This window comes from Centropristis striata, chromosome 9, assembly GCF_030273125.1.
Source record: "Centropristis striata isolate RG_2023a ecotype Rhode Island chromosome 9, C.striata_1.0, whole genome shotgun sequence".
Lineage (NCBI taxonomy): Eukaryota > Metazoa > Chordata > Actinopteri > Perciformes > Serranidae > Centropristis > Centropristis striata.
Window position 1 is genome coordinate 32,062,871 of NC_081525.1, and position 13,156 is coordinate 32,076,026.

Consider the following 13,156-nt stretch of genomic DNA (forward strand, 5'->3'; position numbering starts at 1 on the left):
TTTGAATATTGGAATCAAAGATTTGCAATAAATGGTGCTCTTTTCTCACCAAAGAACAAAATGAGTTCATAACTGTATTGATATTTCATTTTATTTTAACTGTCATCAAATGTTCGAATCATATTCAAAAAATATTGAGTTGTAGTTGTAATTCTGATGATAACGAGAGTGACATGTAGATCACAGCAGCAGCATTTCCTGGAAGTGTCTTCACAGCTTGGCTTGTTTCCTGCGCAATGTCCCTGTTATGTTTCCTGAAGGGTTATCCAAGGCAAGAAGAACCTACAAGGAGAAATATACAGGTCAGTAACCAAATAATTTCATGATTGACCATGAAATATTAGTTATATTAATAATACTTACTTCATCTTTGTTGCTGAGGCCCATTTTTGTCATGTCTATGGTGAAGTAATGCTGATTGGGCATGACCACCTCTATTTCTTCAACCTAAAAGACAGATACTTCCAGCCTTAGTTTTTCTGAACAAGTTATTGTGCATATGGCTTTTTATTTAAAGGAATTCTTTGCTCCCCAAAAAGATAATCTTTTTTATCAACTAATCTCCCTGTGTTGCCTCAAATTTTCAAGAAAACTTCAACAGAGAAAAGACTTATTTATCTTAAGTCGATGGAGGCTTCATTTAACAACAGCAAAACTCCACCAAAAAATTAGTTCACAGGTCTCGTTTATTCTGATCTGTGCCCAGTACTTCCCAAATAAGCATTTTCACTGAAAATCAGTCGAAAACAGCATAAATCATAAACAGGTCTTACCTTTGCAGTGTGGAAGTCATCTAAGTTGTGTGAAACTTTTTAAACTGATGCTTAGATATTGGTTTGCTGTTGTTAAACATGGCCCCATTTACTTAGTTCATCAAGAATTTGTATTCTTTGTTCATTGTGGAGGCATGCGAGTGAAGTATTCCTTTGATTTCAGATTTTTTTATTGGATGTTACTCAAATGATGCTTTGTCATTGAGGATCCATTTCCTTATTTACCATGAAGTAACTTTGCTGATGTGTAAACATGTGCACAAGAATCTAATGTTATGTTACATGTGGACTTACCTCAGGAATTCTGTCCAGGACCAGAACCTGTGATTCATAAAGGGTTTTCTGCACAGAGGGTGAATACTCCCCGCGATCGTAGGGGCCAGCAAACTTCTCAATAATCGTCTCCTTCACCTTCTTCCTATAAAGAAGTTGATGTGATGATAGTCAGATGTAATAAGTATGTAATGCATCTTTTAGGATTTTTGAAACTGGAGAGATTTTTCTTATTTGTGTTCAGGACTCTGAACTCTGAACTTTACATCATGGATACTTTCACCTCAGGGGTTTAGTAAGTGCAGTATTCTCCTTCTCAGACCCTATAACATAATTACCATGCAGAATCAAAGTCGACATCCTGAGTCTTGTTGTAGAGCCACCGAGCATAGACAGAGGTGCAGAAACACCTGTCCTTGGCCTCTTGCAGAGTAGTGAAGCGGTCTCGAAGGAAACCCTCAAAACCAGACTGGGTGGTTTTCAGCACTGTCATGTTCTTTACCCCACCGTGAACCACTGGGATACCTGGGGATCAGTGTCAGTGAGTATATATATGTATGTATATGTTATGTGAGTGTGTAGTTGTGCTTACCGTTGAGATAATGTTCAACATCACAGAAGCGACAAGCTTCTGGGCTGTAGATAAATGCATGAGCATGCTCTACTCCATTCTAAGAAAGCAAAGAAAAACAGGTTGAAAATCATGTTTGATGAGGGTGGGGTTGTTGAACTTCAGTTTGGAGATGCTGCAGGAGTGACAGCACTGAAGCTAAGTAAGTAATTGCTCCTGACGGGGGCAGCAGCAAAATGTATTTAAACACTTAAAAAAAAAACTTTTTTTAATATTTCCACTGCTTTACCTTGTTGTCAGACAGCCATTTCCAACAGAAAAGTGAAGCCATTCTATCTATGCTCTCTTCAAAGCCACCAGGCTCTTTTGACAAAATATATAATTTAACCTTCCAGAATACAGGAGTTGCTGGTTTACTGCTGCCTTGATTGCACAAACACTTGAATGAAACACCAAAACTCTCACTATGACACAAACAAGATAAATGGTGGAGGCAGTGGTAGACCAGCAACTCCTGTGTTCTGGAAGGTAAAATTACTGTCTCTTTCAATGGAGTGTGGTGGTTTTTAAGGGTAGCAGCAAGGTTAAGCAGAGGAAATATCGTAAATATAGCATACAGACTGATGTAATTGTTTTAGGTGGCTTAAATACATTTTGCTGCTGCCCCTGTCCACAGCGGTACATTGCTTTTCTGTGTACTCCTGTCTGTTTCTTCAAACATATACCGTAGGTAATACACTGTCTATGGAATCCCTCTAAGGTGTACTTAAATCATGGTGGTGCCTAAATACTTTGATGGCAGATGTTCTGACATGTCACAGCAGGAAAAGCAGTGTAACTGATATATAGTGTAACTATATTTGATTGGATTTGCCACCATCCATCCGTCATAATGCTGGGTGAGCTCAGGGGTGAAACAAGCCTACTCTTTAGTATCATTTATTCCACTTATGCTTTTCCCGTTATGACAAGTAAAATGTCTCAAATCAAAAAGGCAAACTCTTGTGTCCTGGATTGATGATCCTGTGATTTACCTTCTCCAACCTTCTCCATGGAGCCTCCTCCATGTGAACTTTGGCCCTCAGCACATGGTTGAAAGACGTCAGGAAATGATGACAGATATCCATGGAAAACTGCTCGATGTTTTTTACCTGACCAGATGCGCATAACACAAAAAGTAGAGACACAGGCTGTGACAACATGCTCAATTCAGTTACTTTCTGTATAGACATTCAACATAATGGTGACAGAAAAATATGTTGACAAGCTCAGTTATGATGCTTTTAATGTGCTCTAGCACCTTGGTATCTGAGTGTCACTGGTGTAGAGGCTGGTGACCTACCCCCTTGATTTTGGCCAGGGCATGGACGGTGTTCTTGATGGTGTCGGTGGGAATGATGTCAGAGTTGTCTCCAGTTAGATAATCTTTGCGTGATTTGAGTGTGAGCTCCACGTCGGCTTTCAGCTCGATGATGTAATGGTGGCCACGCTCTCTCCTGATCACCAGCACCTTCACTGTGTTTTTGCCGTAGCCTGTCCGCACAAACTCCACATTCTGTGTACACAAAGGAACATATAACTGACATTTTGCAGTTCAGCAGTTTCCAGTGATGTAAACAGGTGTATTGTGCAATAAATTAAATATTTTTGGTAGGGCAAAAAATAAAATCCCAATTTTTTTCACACCAAGCCAATTCAAAATTTCAATAAAAAACAAACAAAAAACACAAACTACAATAAAACAGAATAATTGTTGAATTGAAAAAAACAAAAAAAACAATCACTAACAAATGCCAACAAGTGCAAACCTGACTTTCATTTTTGTTAAAATAAATAAAAGTATTGAAGTACTGGAGCTCAGGGAAGAGGTGGCTGTTCTTTACAGTTAGTGCCCAGGTTAAAATTACACATCATTACAAACCATAAATTAAAATTATTGGATACATTTGAGGTATTGCCAAGCCCTGTTTGCTGGTATTTAAACCGTGCGATGATTTAATTTCATTCATGTGTTTTTTTAATTCTCTTTTCTTCTTTCCTTTAAAGTTTTGTATTAGGTCTAATTGCAGATCATGTGTGCTTGAGCACTGAGACATGTCTATGTGCAGTTTAATTTAACATAGGAGAGTAGCTGATTGTTTTCTTTATTAATCCCTGTGATGTTTTAGTGAAGCAGCAATATGACATCAAAAAATAAAAAAATATATGAAATTTGACTTTAGGAACAGTTTAATAAAAGAGAAATTAAAAAGTATATACATTTATTTCATTAGATTTCTCCAAGAGAATCAGTAACAGCAGAGATCCACAAAGTGAAAAATAAAACATTTGAAATCGGTAAAACAGTCTATACTGACTTAATATTATACTACACTTCACATTTACAGTAGCAGGTAGGAAAGTAGTGTATGATTTAGTCATGTTTTTTCATTTTTATGAGACATGAACACTGGTTTGTTCGGCAGACGATGTTTGGCCCCGTGGACGTTCACCCCAAAACTGAGATAAACTCCAGTGCTGAGTTTAAGGTAACCACAATTAGTCAAAAATTAATTAAATAAATCTTTTTTTTTTTATCTTTTTCTGAATTTTGAACTTTTTTGTTCTATATAACACTGAATGGTTTACCTGTTCTGAAGCAGTTGCCATGGTATCTTCCTCTCCTTTACCTGCTGTCTGTCTGTCCTCTGGCTGTCCCTCCAGTAGAAGGTGTGTCTACTGATGGAGGACCATTTGATTTTGTAGAGAGGGCGGTGCAACCTTTGCACCTATGTTTTGGCGATATGAAGTCATGCTAGGCAAAATTTAACCTGTTTTTTTTGGCAACTACACCTTTCTGCATGCAAACGGGTACACACACACACACACACACACACACACACACACACACGTCTGCTTTATTACATGCACATGTGGGATCACAGAGAGAATGCAATGTTTAAATAATGAACGGATATAGATCTTTTTATTGTGTTGTGAAAATTTTTATTGTGTTGTGAAAATACACACTTATCTGTCATTAATAATTCACAATTATTTCATGGAAAGCGGTAAAAAAAAAAAACATAATGGAGTGTATGTTCAATATAATAAATAATATAGGAGTGACCGTGTATAAGTGAATATGTTTAAGAGAAATGCTCATTTGTTTTTCCACCTTTGTATAAGGTGACAAGTTAGTCTTTATACATGTCAATCATTACCAAAGGATCATGGGTTGGTCACCTTCGGATGAGCCTGCAGTTATACAAATGTTTACATTTTGTTACATCCGTTATTGTTTTCAGTTCTGTTAGTGGGTTCAAGTCATGAGGCAGATACACTAATTAACATTGTGAGATCTTCCTTGGTGAAAGTCTGCACTCTTGAAGTGTCCTTGGGGTCAAAATGACCAACCAGGAGGTAACAGGCCTAACAGTCAGTTAGTGGAGATTGCTTTAAAGACAAAGAGACAGAGTGTCATAGAGTGTCATGCTTGAGTAAGATTAACTTTTACAACTTGGCAACAAAGAAGAATCTACCTCTATACTGTTTATTTACTGTTAACGCACACATATAGTCTGTGTCTTGCACCTGTGTAGGAGACATGGTGGGGCCTTTTGCTTGCCTCTTTAAGTTAGAAGGGCAACTGCACAGCTAATGTTTGAGTTAAATATCAGCCTTAATCAATGCAAATAAAAAATAGAAAAAGTAATTTAAATGTATTTCACTTCTTCTTGCAAACAGAGTCTTTTGACCAGATGGTTTCCAGTTCAGTGATCAGCGGCCCAGTTGCTAATTAAAGATGACTGGGGTTCCACGGAAAAGCTCTCAGGTGTGACCAGGTGCAGCACTCTGGATGTAAAGAAAATGTTGAATAAAGATCCAACCATCACTGGATTAACAGACGTTCAATATGTAGTCGCAGTGTATTTACACAGATAAAGTGCCAGAGCCTCATGGACTCCCTTGCCCTTCAGTGTTCCCCATCATGTGACCAGATCTTATGACTTCCTGTTTCACATCCAGGGACAGCTGTACTGCCTTTACTTTCAAGTTTACCCAATCATGAATCACACGAAACAGACACAATATTTCAATATCCCCTTTTTTAATTCACTGCTCTGTTCACTTCAGCTGCAGGAGTCATCCAGGATGGCCACACACTTCAGTTCATGCTTACAGATTATTATCATGTGTTTGTGTTGCGCAGTTTGCAGGACTGGCATTTCCTGTAAAAATGAAGCTGACGAGCCTGTTGATTGGTGAGTTGATATGATACATTGCAGCAGAGTTACACCACAAAGGTTTTAGTTATTGTGAATTTCCCTTTGTCTTTTTGGAGGGTAAACAGATAGTGTTGGCACTTTGAATACATTTGAGCATTGAAATCAATATACAATCTGTTTAATTATTCTCTCTTTTGTAAAATATTAAAAAAATATATATTTCTCTCTCCTTCCACTGCAGGTTTGTCATCTACAAACTGCCCAGGTATAAGATTGGCGAAGTTGGCAGTGGGGTAGACTACATGTACCTTGACTCCTCAGTAGGGAGCTGGCAGATGAGTAAATTCATGATTAACACCAGTGAAGGAGCCATCGGAAACACACTGAACCAGCTTTACATGGGAAAGGCCTACAAGGTGAGAATACTTCCCTGTTCTTCAAGAGTGATTTATACATTGATTCCTGGGTATGAATCCCAGGTGGGATGGCACAGTTACTCACTAAAATACACGTGTTATTTTCACCTACTGTATTTATATCTATATTTCTGCATACTGGGGTTCTTAAACAGTCTTAGATTGCATAAAATGGATATCACTGGAAAGCTGATACGCTTCAATGAGCCCAAAAGTTGAAGTTTGACTTCACTGTATATAATGACCTGCTGTGATCTATTGGATACTCACAGCCTCATGAAACTTTACAACCACAAACTAGAGACATAAAGCATTCTGAATATGTATGGCTTTTTGACCATTTTAATCTCACGATTTAAAAAAATAAAATATATATATATATGACATTCATGTTTAGGTTGCAGGTGATATACACCACTTCTATGTGGCATCTACTATTGACCTGCTATTTTTCCCCTTAAAAATCTCCTACCACCCCAGTTCTCCCACAGTGGGGCAGAACACTATTAACAGAGTTGATAAGCTTGTCAAATAGACTCTTTTGTTTCCTGAACTGAGCTGAGACTTGACATTTAACACACTTCCCCAGCCAAACTAACAACACAGTCCTTCTTCTTGCCATTTACTATGAGCTGCATGTAACTGCAGAGTTTGGAGATCAATCTGTGTCCAGCCTGTCCAGCCTCGGGATAATAGTCATGATGAAATTAAAAACAAACTAAAAATGTTAACTTCATTATATATTTGAAACCCTAAAAATCATGTGACATGTGGCTCCAGCCCGGCCCTTACATCTTAAAATAGTCTAGATCCAAAAGCACAACTGATGGAGAGAGGGATCTTCTCATCTAACTCTGGACATGACTTGATAAACTGTATGCATAAAACAAGTATTTCCCTCTAGTCTAACAGTTCAGTCTATGCACTCTACAATGACGGGCCACCAGACCTGGAATACAAACAAGGATACGGACACACAAAAGGTACAGTTCATTTATTTATTTATTTTTTTTATAGTTTTTTTTATTAGATTTTCTTTTGTTTAATTTTATGAATTGTGTCTGTATGACAAGGTGATACTCTATACCTGTGGGACATGGCTGCTATGATTTAGCAAAAAGGAACAGATTGATTTTTGGTGTCAGGGGGGAGGAAACGGGCAAAGAGCATCTGTCTGATAACTGCTGTTGACTTTGCATTATTGACTGCCCTGAAGTGACTTTGATGGAAATGTTTGCAAGCATGCATGCTGGTTAACACGTATGTCAGAGGCATTTTAAGTGCTTTTGTGTGCATCCTGCAGGGGTACTGCTCTTTGACCGCTCTCAAGGTTTCTGGCTTTCGCACAGCATTCCCCATTTCCCCTCGTTCCCTGAGAGCGGCTACCTTTACCCCTCCTCTGGCAAAGTCAACGGCCAGACTGCTCTGTGCGTGACCTACCACTATGAACAGTTCCTCCAAATAGGTGAGTGAAGGCTCATGAAGCAAGAGGTCCAGACTTACTCCAGCTCTCTACACAACTCTTACATAATTCTCTATTTGCTGAAAACAAGACAACGTTTACACAGTGAGCTGACCTTGTGTCGCCGCCTTCAATCAGACAGATATAAGTCAAAAGGGACATAAACCTGTAAAGTGTTTGTCCAGTTATGTTTTGAAAAGTGTCTGTGTCAGTGGGGGTCTCTGGTTTGATGATTAAGGCAGCCAGGAAGTAGCTGTTTGTGGCTATTGGGATATAATCAGAATTTATTAAACAATAATTTAGTTCAATCCTATCAAGTAAAACATTTTCAAGTTATTTCATTTTCATACTGGCTGTTAGAAATACTGTCAGAAGCATCCAATCCTATACACTGAAAAAAGTGTAACATGCAGTTGTTCATTCAAACTAATAACTGACATTTAAAAGAGGATAAAATTATTGATTTGATTGTAAAACTCATTCTTTTTGCATTTAGAGACATCAAGTTTGATTTATACTGAACTAAATATACGTCCTAAGGACCCAAAACAAAGTTTTTGATTTCTCTCAAGTTTTTATTTTCTTTTTCATGACCTGCGGGCAATATTTTTAGTTTGAGTAGAAAGCACTGTGCACTGCACAGTCAGACCGTTTATGTAATATGTTGCATATAGTTCATATGTTAAAGATTAATAAATACATTTAATGTAATCTGTTGGCCAAGTGTCTTTTTTATAGAGTTTATAAGGAGGGATACAAAAATTAGTTAAGTCAAATAAAATGTGAAAAATATAGTTTGGGTATATGTAAATAAATTAACTGGTGTCAATGCAAACATTAATTCAGTTAAAGGTGACTATATGAGGTTGGTTCAATTTAAATGTTTTAGTTTGGTTCAATAACTAAAATGTTAAGAAAATAATTTGGATCAAGGCAAAGAATTAAGGTTGAGTCAAGTGCAGTATTATTGTTTACATCAACATAAAATAATCAGGTCATAAGAAGTTACTCAATTCAGATTCTATGAAGTCAAATATTTTAGATGTGATATCTGGACATCATTTTTTTTTAGTTTGAGCAAGTTTATACTTTTTTCAGTGTAGCGCAAACTTTAGTTTTCTAACATACAACATGTAATATTTCTCTCTTTGTTTGTCTCCAGTGAAGCAGATGGTGTACCTTTACCCACGCGTCTATAACTGCTCTGTACCTGCTGCCTTCCTGGCCGACCTGCCGCAGTTGGCCCAGTTATGTGAGGGCGGAAAACCTCCGATGGCCTCAGATAAGGGAGTGGAGCAGCTTTTCTCAATACAAGGGGACAAGTTTGTCAGTTTTGTCAAATCTGAACGCTATGTGGATGGTAAGGTATTCCTCATGCACAGTTGGTCATTTATTTATATTTATTTTTTAGGACATCTAGTTGCCCGTTTGCTGCTGTACTTCTTTTGGTCTTATTGTAATTGAACATACACTCCAGAGCTAAATTGCAATTGTAAACTTTTTTCGCACCTTCTATCTTCTTCTGTCTTGTTTGCACATTTCACTTGTCTGCCACAGGCACTCATTATCAGGTGCAGACACACTCTCATCTCAGAGCTGTGATGCATATGAACAAACCCCACCCAAGGCCTATGACAGTACTCTCTGCTTCCAGTGTTTCTGGCTTGTGACCTCCTACAATGAGGCAATGACTCCTGTGACTCTCAGCATGTATTATGGCCTCAGTGTTGCAGGCAGTTTTGAGCAGTTATTTTTACCTCTCAGATCTGGATGGATTTGGATTTTTTGAGGCCCCCTGTTTTTCAGTGTGCTTTTTATTTTTATTTTTTTTGCATTTTAAAAGGAAAAATATAATAATAGTTTAAAATCCCTTAAAAATATATTTTTTTAAATGTAAGTGCTTTACAATAAGGGAAATGACATGCTTTAATACCATATGCCATAATTAATGCAAACGAAGATGAAAAATAGATATATAATTACTAATAATTAGTAAAATAAGAATACAAAAAAAGAATACATAGAACACATAACATAAGATGAAAATAAAATGAACTTATTAATAATAAAAATAATAATACAAATAAAGTAAAAAAATATATACATAAAATGCAGTAAAATACAGTATTTTAAAAGAATTGCATTGGATTACATTAGACACTTCTTATTGAAATGTCCTTAAAGTTTTCATTTGCATTTTTATAGAATTACTCCCTACAAAGACAACAAATGCAACATTAACAACTTAAAAAGGTTAGAATATTTTTTTAACATTAAATCCATTCTAAAGCTGAATAATGAGTTAGCTTACTATATTCACTATATGCTGTATTTGTATTTTTTCATCATAATGCAACTAAAGTAACCCTCTGGCTGAATTCACTCAGACATCTACACGGGCTGGGTGGCTCAGGCTCTGGACGTCGACCTGCTGGTGGAGTCCTGGCAGAGAGAAGCTCACGAGCTGCCCTCCAACTGCTCCCTGCCCAAACACGCCATGAACATCAAGAGGATTCAGCTTCCAGGATCAGTCCTGTTCTGGTCCCAATACGACCACTCAAAGTGGTGCGTGTCGCTGGCCTACGAGGACCAGGTGACCTGCCTGGGGGATCTGAACAGGGAGAAGGCCCAAATGTGGCGTGGTGGGGGGCTGGTCTGCACCTACAACCCCTTGATTTACAAAGCCTTCAGGCAGGTGGTGGACTGGTACATTGGCTGTTGAACGATATAAAGAGAGAGGATTATTGGGACTGGATTAGTCTCACACGACATGGTTTAAATCGGTTTCAAATTAATAGGACTAAATGTGAAGGTGATCCTGGTAGACTTAAACCATCAGACCACGCAGGTATGCCGTGCTGGATGAACTGTTCAGATCCTTTACTTAAGTAGAAATACTTATACCATACTGTTAAGCATACTCCACTACAAGGTACAGCCATGCATTCAACTTTACCTGAGTTAAGGTATGTAAGTATTATCGGCAAAATGTACGTAAAGTATAAAAAGTACAAGTACTCGTTGTGGAGAAAGAGGTTTCTGTTCCCTTTTTAGATGAATATTCCTGCTGTATTATACGTGTATGTTGCATTTTACTGCTGTAGATCTTTTTTATGTTCATTTAAAAAACTCCTCACTCCTACTGCTGTTACATGTTCTCACTCTCCTCCTGATCTAACCATGCATATAGTTTAGGGTTTTCTATGTGCAGATTTTGAGATATCTAAAGTTTCTGCTTTACCACAATGCTACTACTAAAAGTAAAATCATTTTAAAGCATTCATTAGCAACCTTTTTTTTTTTTAAAGAAACAAAGTTATCGAATTTACTCTGGATAATCTACAGAAAATTCTATAAACTGTTTTCTGAGGAACAAGAGTGACAGAGACATTGTTTCTGGAAAAACAAGCCTCTATTCCATTTTTTTAATGCTTTAAGCATCACAATTTCTACCAAAACTAACTGCATGGCTAAAGGCCTCTTATGGTTATTCACAATGTGCACCATGTTTGGGTTAAACAATGCCATCTGGTGGTCAAACTGGGGAACTCATTCTGTGTGTAGTATTTTCTCTGTGGACCATTAGATTATGAACATGTCAACACATAAATCAGATTTTACAGCTCCAGTGTCCCGTGAAGCTGACCTCAGCTCTCCCATTGGCTCTGTGCAGTTATCACTATGTCTCACTGTGTTGCAGTACTGGTGGCTCTCATTAGCAGTCTGTTTCACTTTCCTTATGATTCCCATGAAATGTTAGTTCCTGTGGGGTTTGTTTACCTGACTGTTTGGGCCCAATGTGTCAGGGACATCCTGGCCCTCACCTGCAAAATATCTCCAGAAGAGACACATACCAATCAGAAAGATGTGCAAAATGACCACAAAGAAACATAAAATGACTAAAAAAGAGATGCAAAGAGATACAAAGAGACTCACAGTGACTATCAAAAGGGCCACAAAAAGAGAAGTGGTGGAAAAAGTACTCTTTTAAGTAAAAGTAGCAGTACTACAGTGTAAAAATATTCTGTTGCAAATAAAAACCTGCATTAAAAATGTAGAAAAGTATAAAAGTATTAGCATCCAAATATATATATATACCAAAAGTAAAAGTAGTCATGATGCAGAATTATTAATAAATCAATTATTTTGGGGGGAATAATATTTACTACACGATTATAACTAGAGATGCATTCATGTGTTCACGTCTTTAATGTTGCAGCTGGTAAAGCTGGAGCTAATTTAACTGCTTTTTCATACTGCTGGATAATTTAACCTAAAATAATATATAAAAACACTACAGTCAATCCCCTTAGTTACAAGTCACCACTGAAAGAGACACAAAATGACCACAAAGAGACACAAAACTACAGAGAAATGTGAAACGACTACAAGCTGATAACAACAAAAAACACATGATAACTATTATTGCTGTGTTTTGCTTTTATGTTAAAGAGGTGGTGAGGTCTTTTGCATGTCTTTTGCAGGACCCATTGTCTCATTATCCAGCCATGTAGGCATCAAAGTCCAACAGCAAAACTAAACAGCTGAGTAGCTGAGGGCCTTAGAGGGTTCATGCAGACGTAAAAGGCAGCCAGCCAGTATCATCCAACAACAAACAATGCCACCAAGTTTGTTATCATCAAAAATAAGTGAACTATTGTATTGTGTTCTCCTTCACGATACATCTTCATATACACAGTGGGAAAAACTGGTTGGACCAGCAGAGGCAAAGAGAACAAACGTGTTCTTCCAGTATAAAAACTAGGTCACAAACTTGGTTATATTCTTGACTTGTTCTGTTGCTTTCTGGTTTCTGGATGCTTACAAAAATTTCAATGAGTGAGCGTGTTTGTAATGCCCTGGGAGTGCCAGGTGGGTTCAGATTGTGTCAAACTATTTGTCAGTCCACATATAACTTTCATAATGATTATTCTTTATTAGAAGTATCAAAACTTTCACTTTCATTTTAAGAATGTGTGCATTAAGCAGTTAATTCTTTGTGGATGTAAAACCTCTATCTAAAGCTTTGTGCTTGAACCATATACATAAGATCAGTTTGAAGAGTATCTTACTGTTGTCAGTGTTGTATATATTCATTAAAACAGACAGTAAAACTGGTTCCTACTGTACTCAAGAGGCAAATAACTCTTACATTGTCCCAAGTTTATAACAGGCAGATCAACATTCTGATGTGTAGCACGAAACAAGGAACAAGGAAGCAGATGGGGTAAGAGAGATATGGGTGTCAGTGTCGTTTAACAGTGAGATATCACTATAGCAGCCTTGCAAACCTGCTGCACAGTTGGCTGTGAAGGGAAATGATGATGGCTAGATGCGTAAGTAAAATGTTTTCATGTTTAAAAATGAAGCTAAAAATAACAACAATGTAGTTCAATTCAAAATGTTAAAGTGCAAAACTACTGTGAACTGTTTTTGTCCACTATTTATCCAAA

At 37.4% G+C, this 13,156-nt stretch overlaps 2 protein-coding genes across 2 annotated transcripts; one reads left to right on the forward strand and one right to left on the reverse strand.

The window, feature by feature from the left end:
- Positions 1-78: 78 nt before the first annotated feature.
- Positions 79-4,403, reverse strand: uox (urate oxidase). Its single transcript, XM_059341921.1, has 8 exons — positions 4,246-4,403; positions 2,960-3,172; positions 2,652-2,768; positions 1,639-1,717; positions 1,385-1,571; positions 1,068-1,191; positions 364-447; positions 79-282 (listed from the first exon to the last, which is right to left on the reverse strand). Exons 1-8 carry the CDS (start codon positions 4,264-4,266, stop codon positions 211-213), a joined length of 897 nt encoding a protein of 298 aa, XP_059197904.1. The 5' UTR covers positions 4,267-4,403; the 3' UTR covers positions 79-210.
- A 1,312-nt stretch (positions 4,404-5,715) lies between these two features.
- Positions 5,716-10,982, forward strand: dnase2b (deoxyribonuclease II beta). The gene is made up of 6 exons (XM_059341490.1): positions 5,716-5,861; positions 6,067-6,241; positions 7,146-7,224; positions 7,545-7,706; positions 8,866-9,063; positions 10,091-10,982. The coding sequence occupies exons 1-6, from the start codon at positions 5,752-5,754 to the stop codon at positions 10,423-10,425; spliced, it is 1,059 nt and encodes a 352-aa protein (XP_059197473.1). The 5' UTR covers positions 5,716-5,751; the 3' UTR covers positions 10,426-10,982.
- The last annotated feature ends 2,174 nt before the right edge of the window (positions 10,983-13,156 follow it).

Coding starts and splice junctions, on each gene's coding strand:
- dnase2b (XM_059341490.1), top strand. CDS start 5,752: ATGGCCACACACTTCAGTTCATGCTTACAGATTATTATCATGTGTTTG. Junction 6,242..7,145: donor ACATGGGAAAGGCCTACAAG/GTGAGAATACTT, acceptor ATTTCCCTCTAG/TCTAACAGTTCAGTCTATGC. Junction 9,064..10,090: donor ATCTGAACGCTATGTGGATG/GTAAGGTATTCC, acceptor GAATTCACTCAG/ACATCTACACGGGCTGGGTG.
- uox (XM_059341921.1), bottom strand. CDS start 4,266: ATGGCAACTGCTTCAGAACAG. Junction 1,718..2,651: donor CATGGAGAAGGTTGGAGAAG/GTAAATCACAGG, acceptor TTGCTTTCTTAG/AATGGAGTAGAGCATGCTCA. Junction 283..363: donor GCCTCAGCAACAAAGATGAA/GTAAGTATTATT, acceptor TTCTCCTTGTAG/GTTCTTCTTGCCTTGGATAA.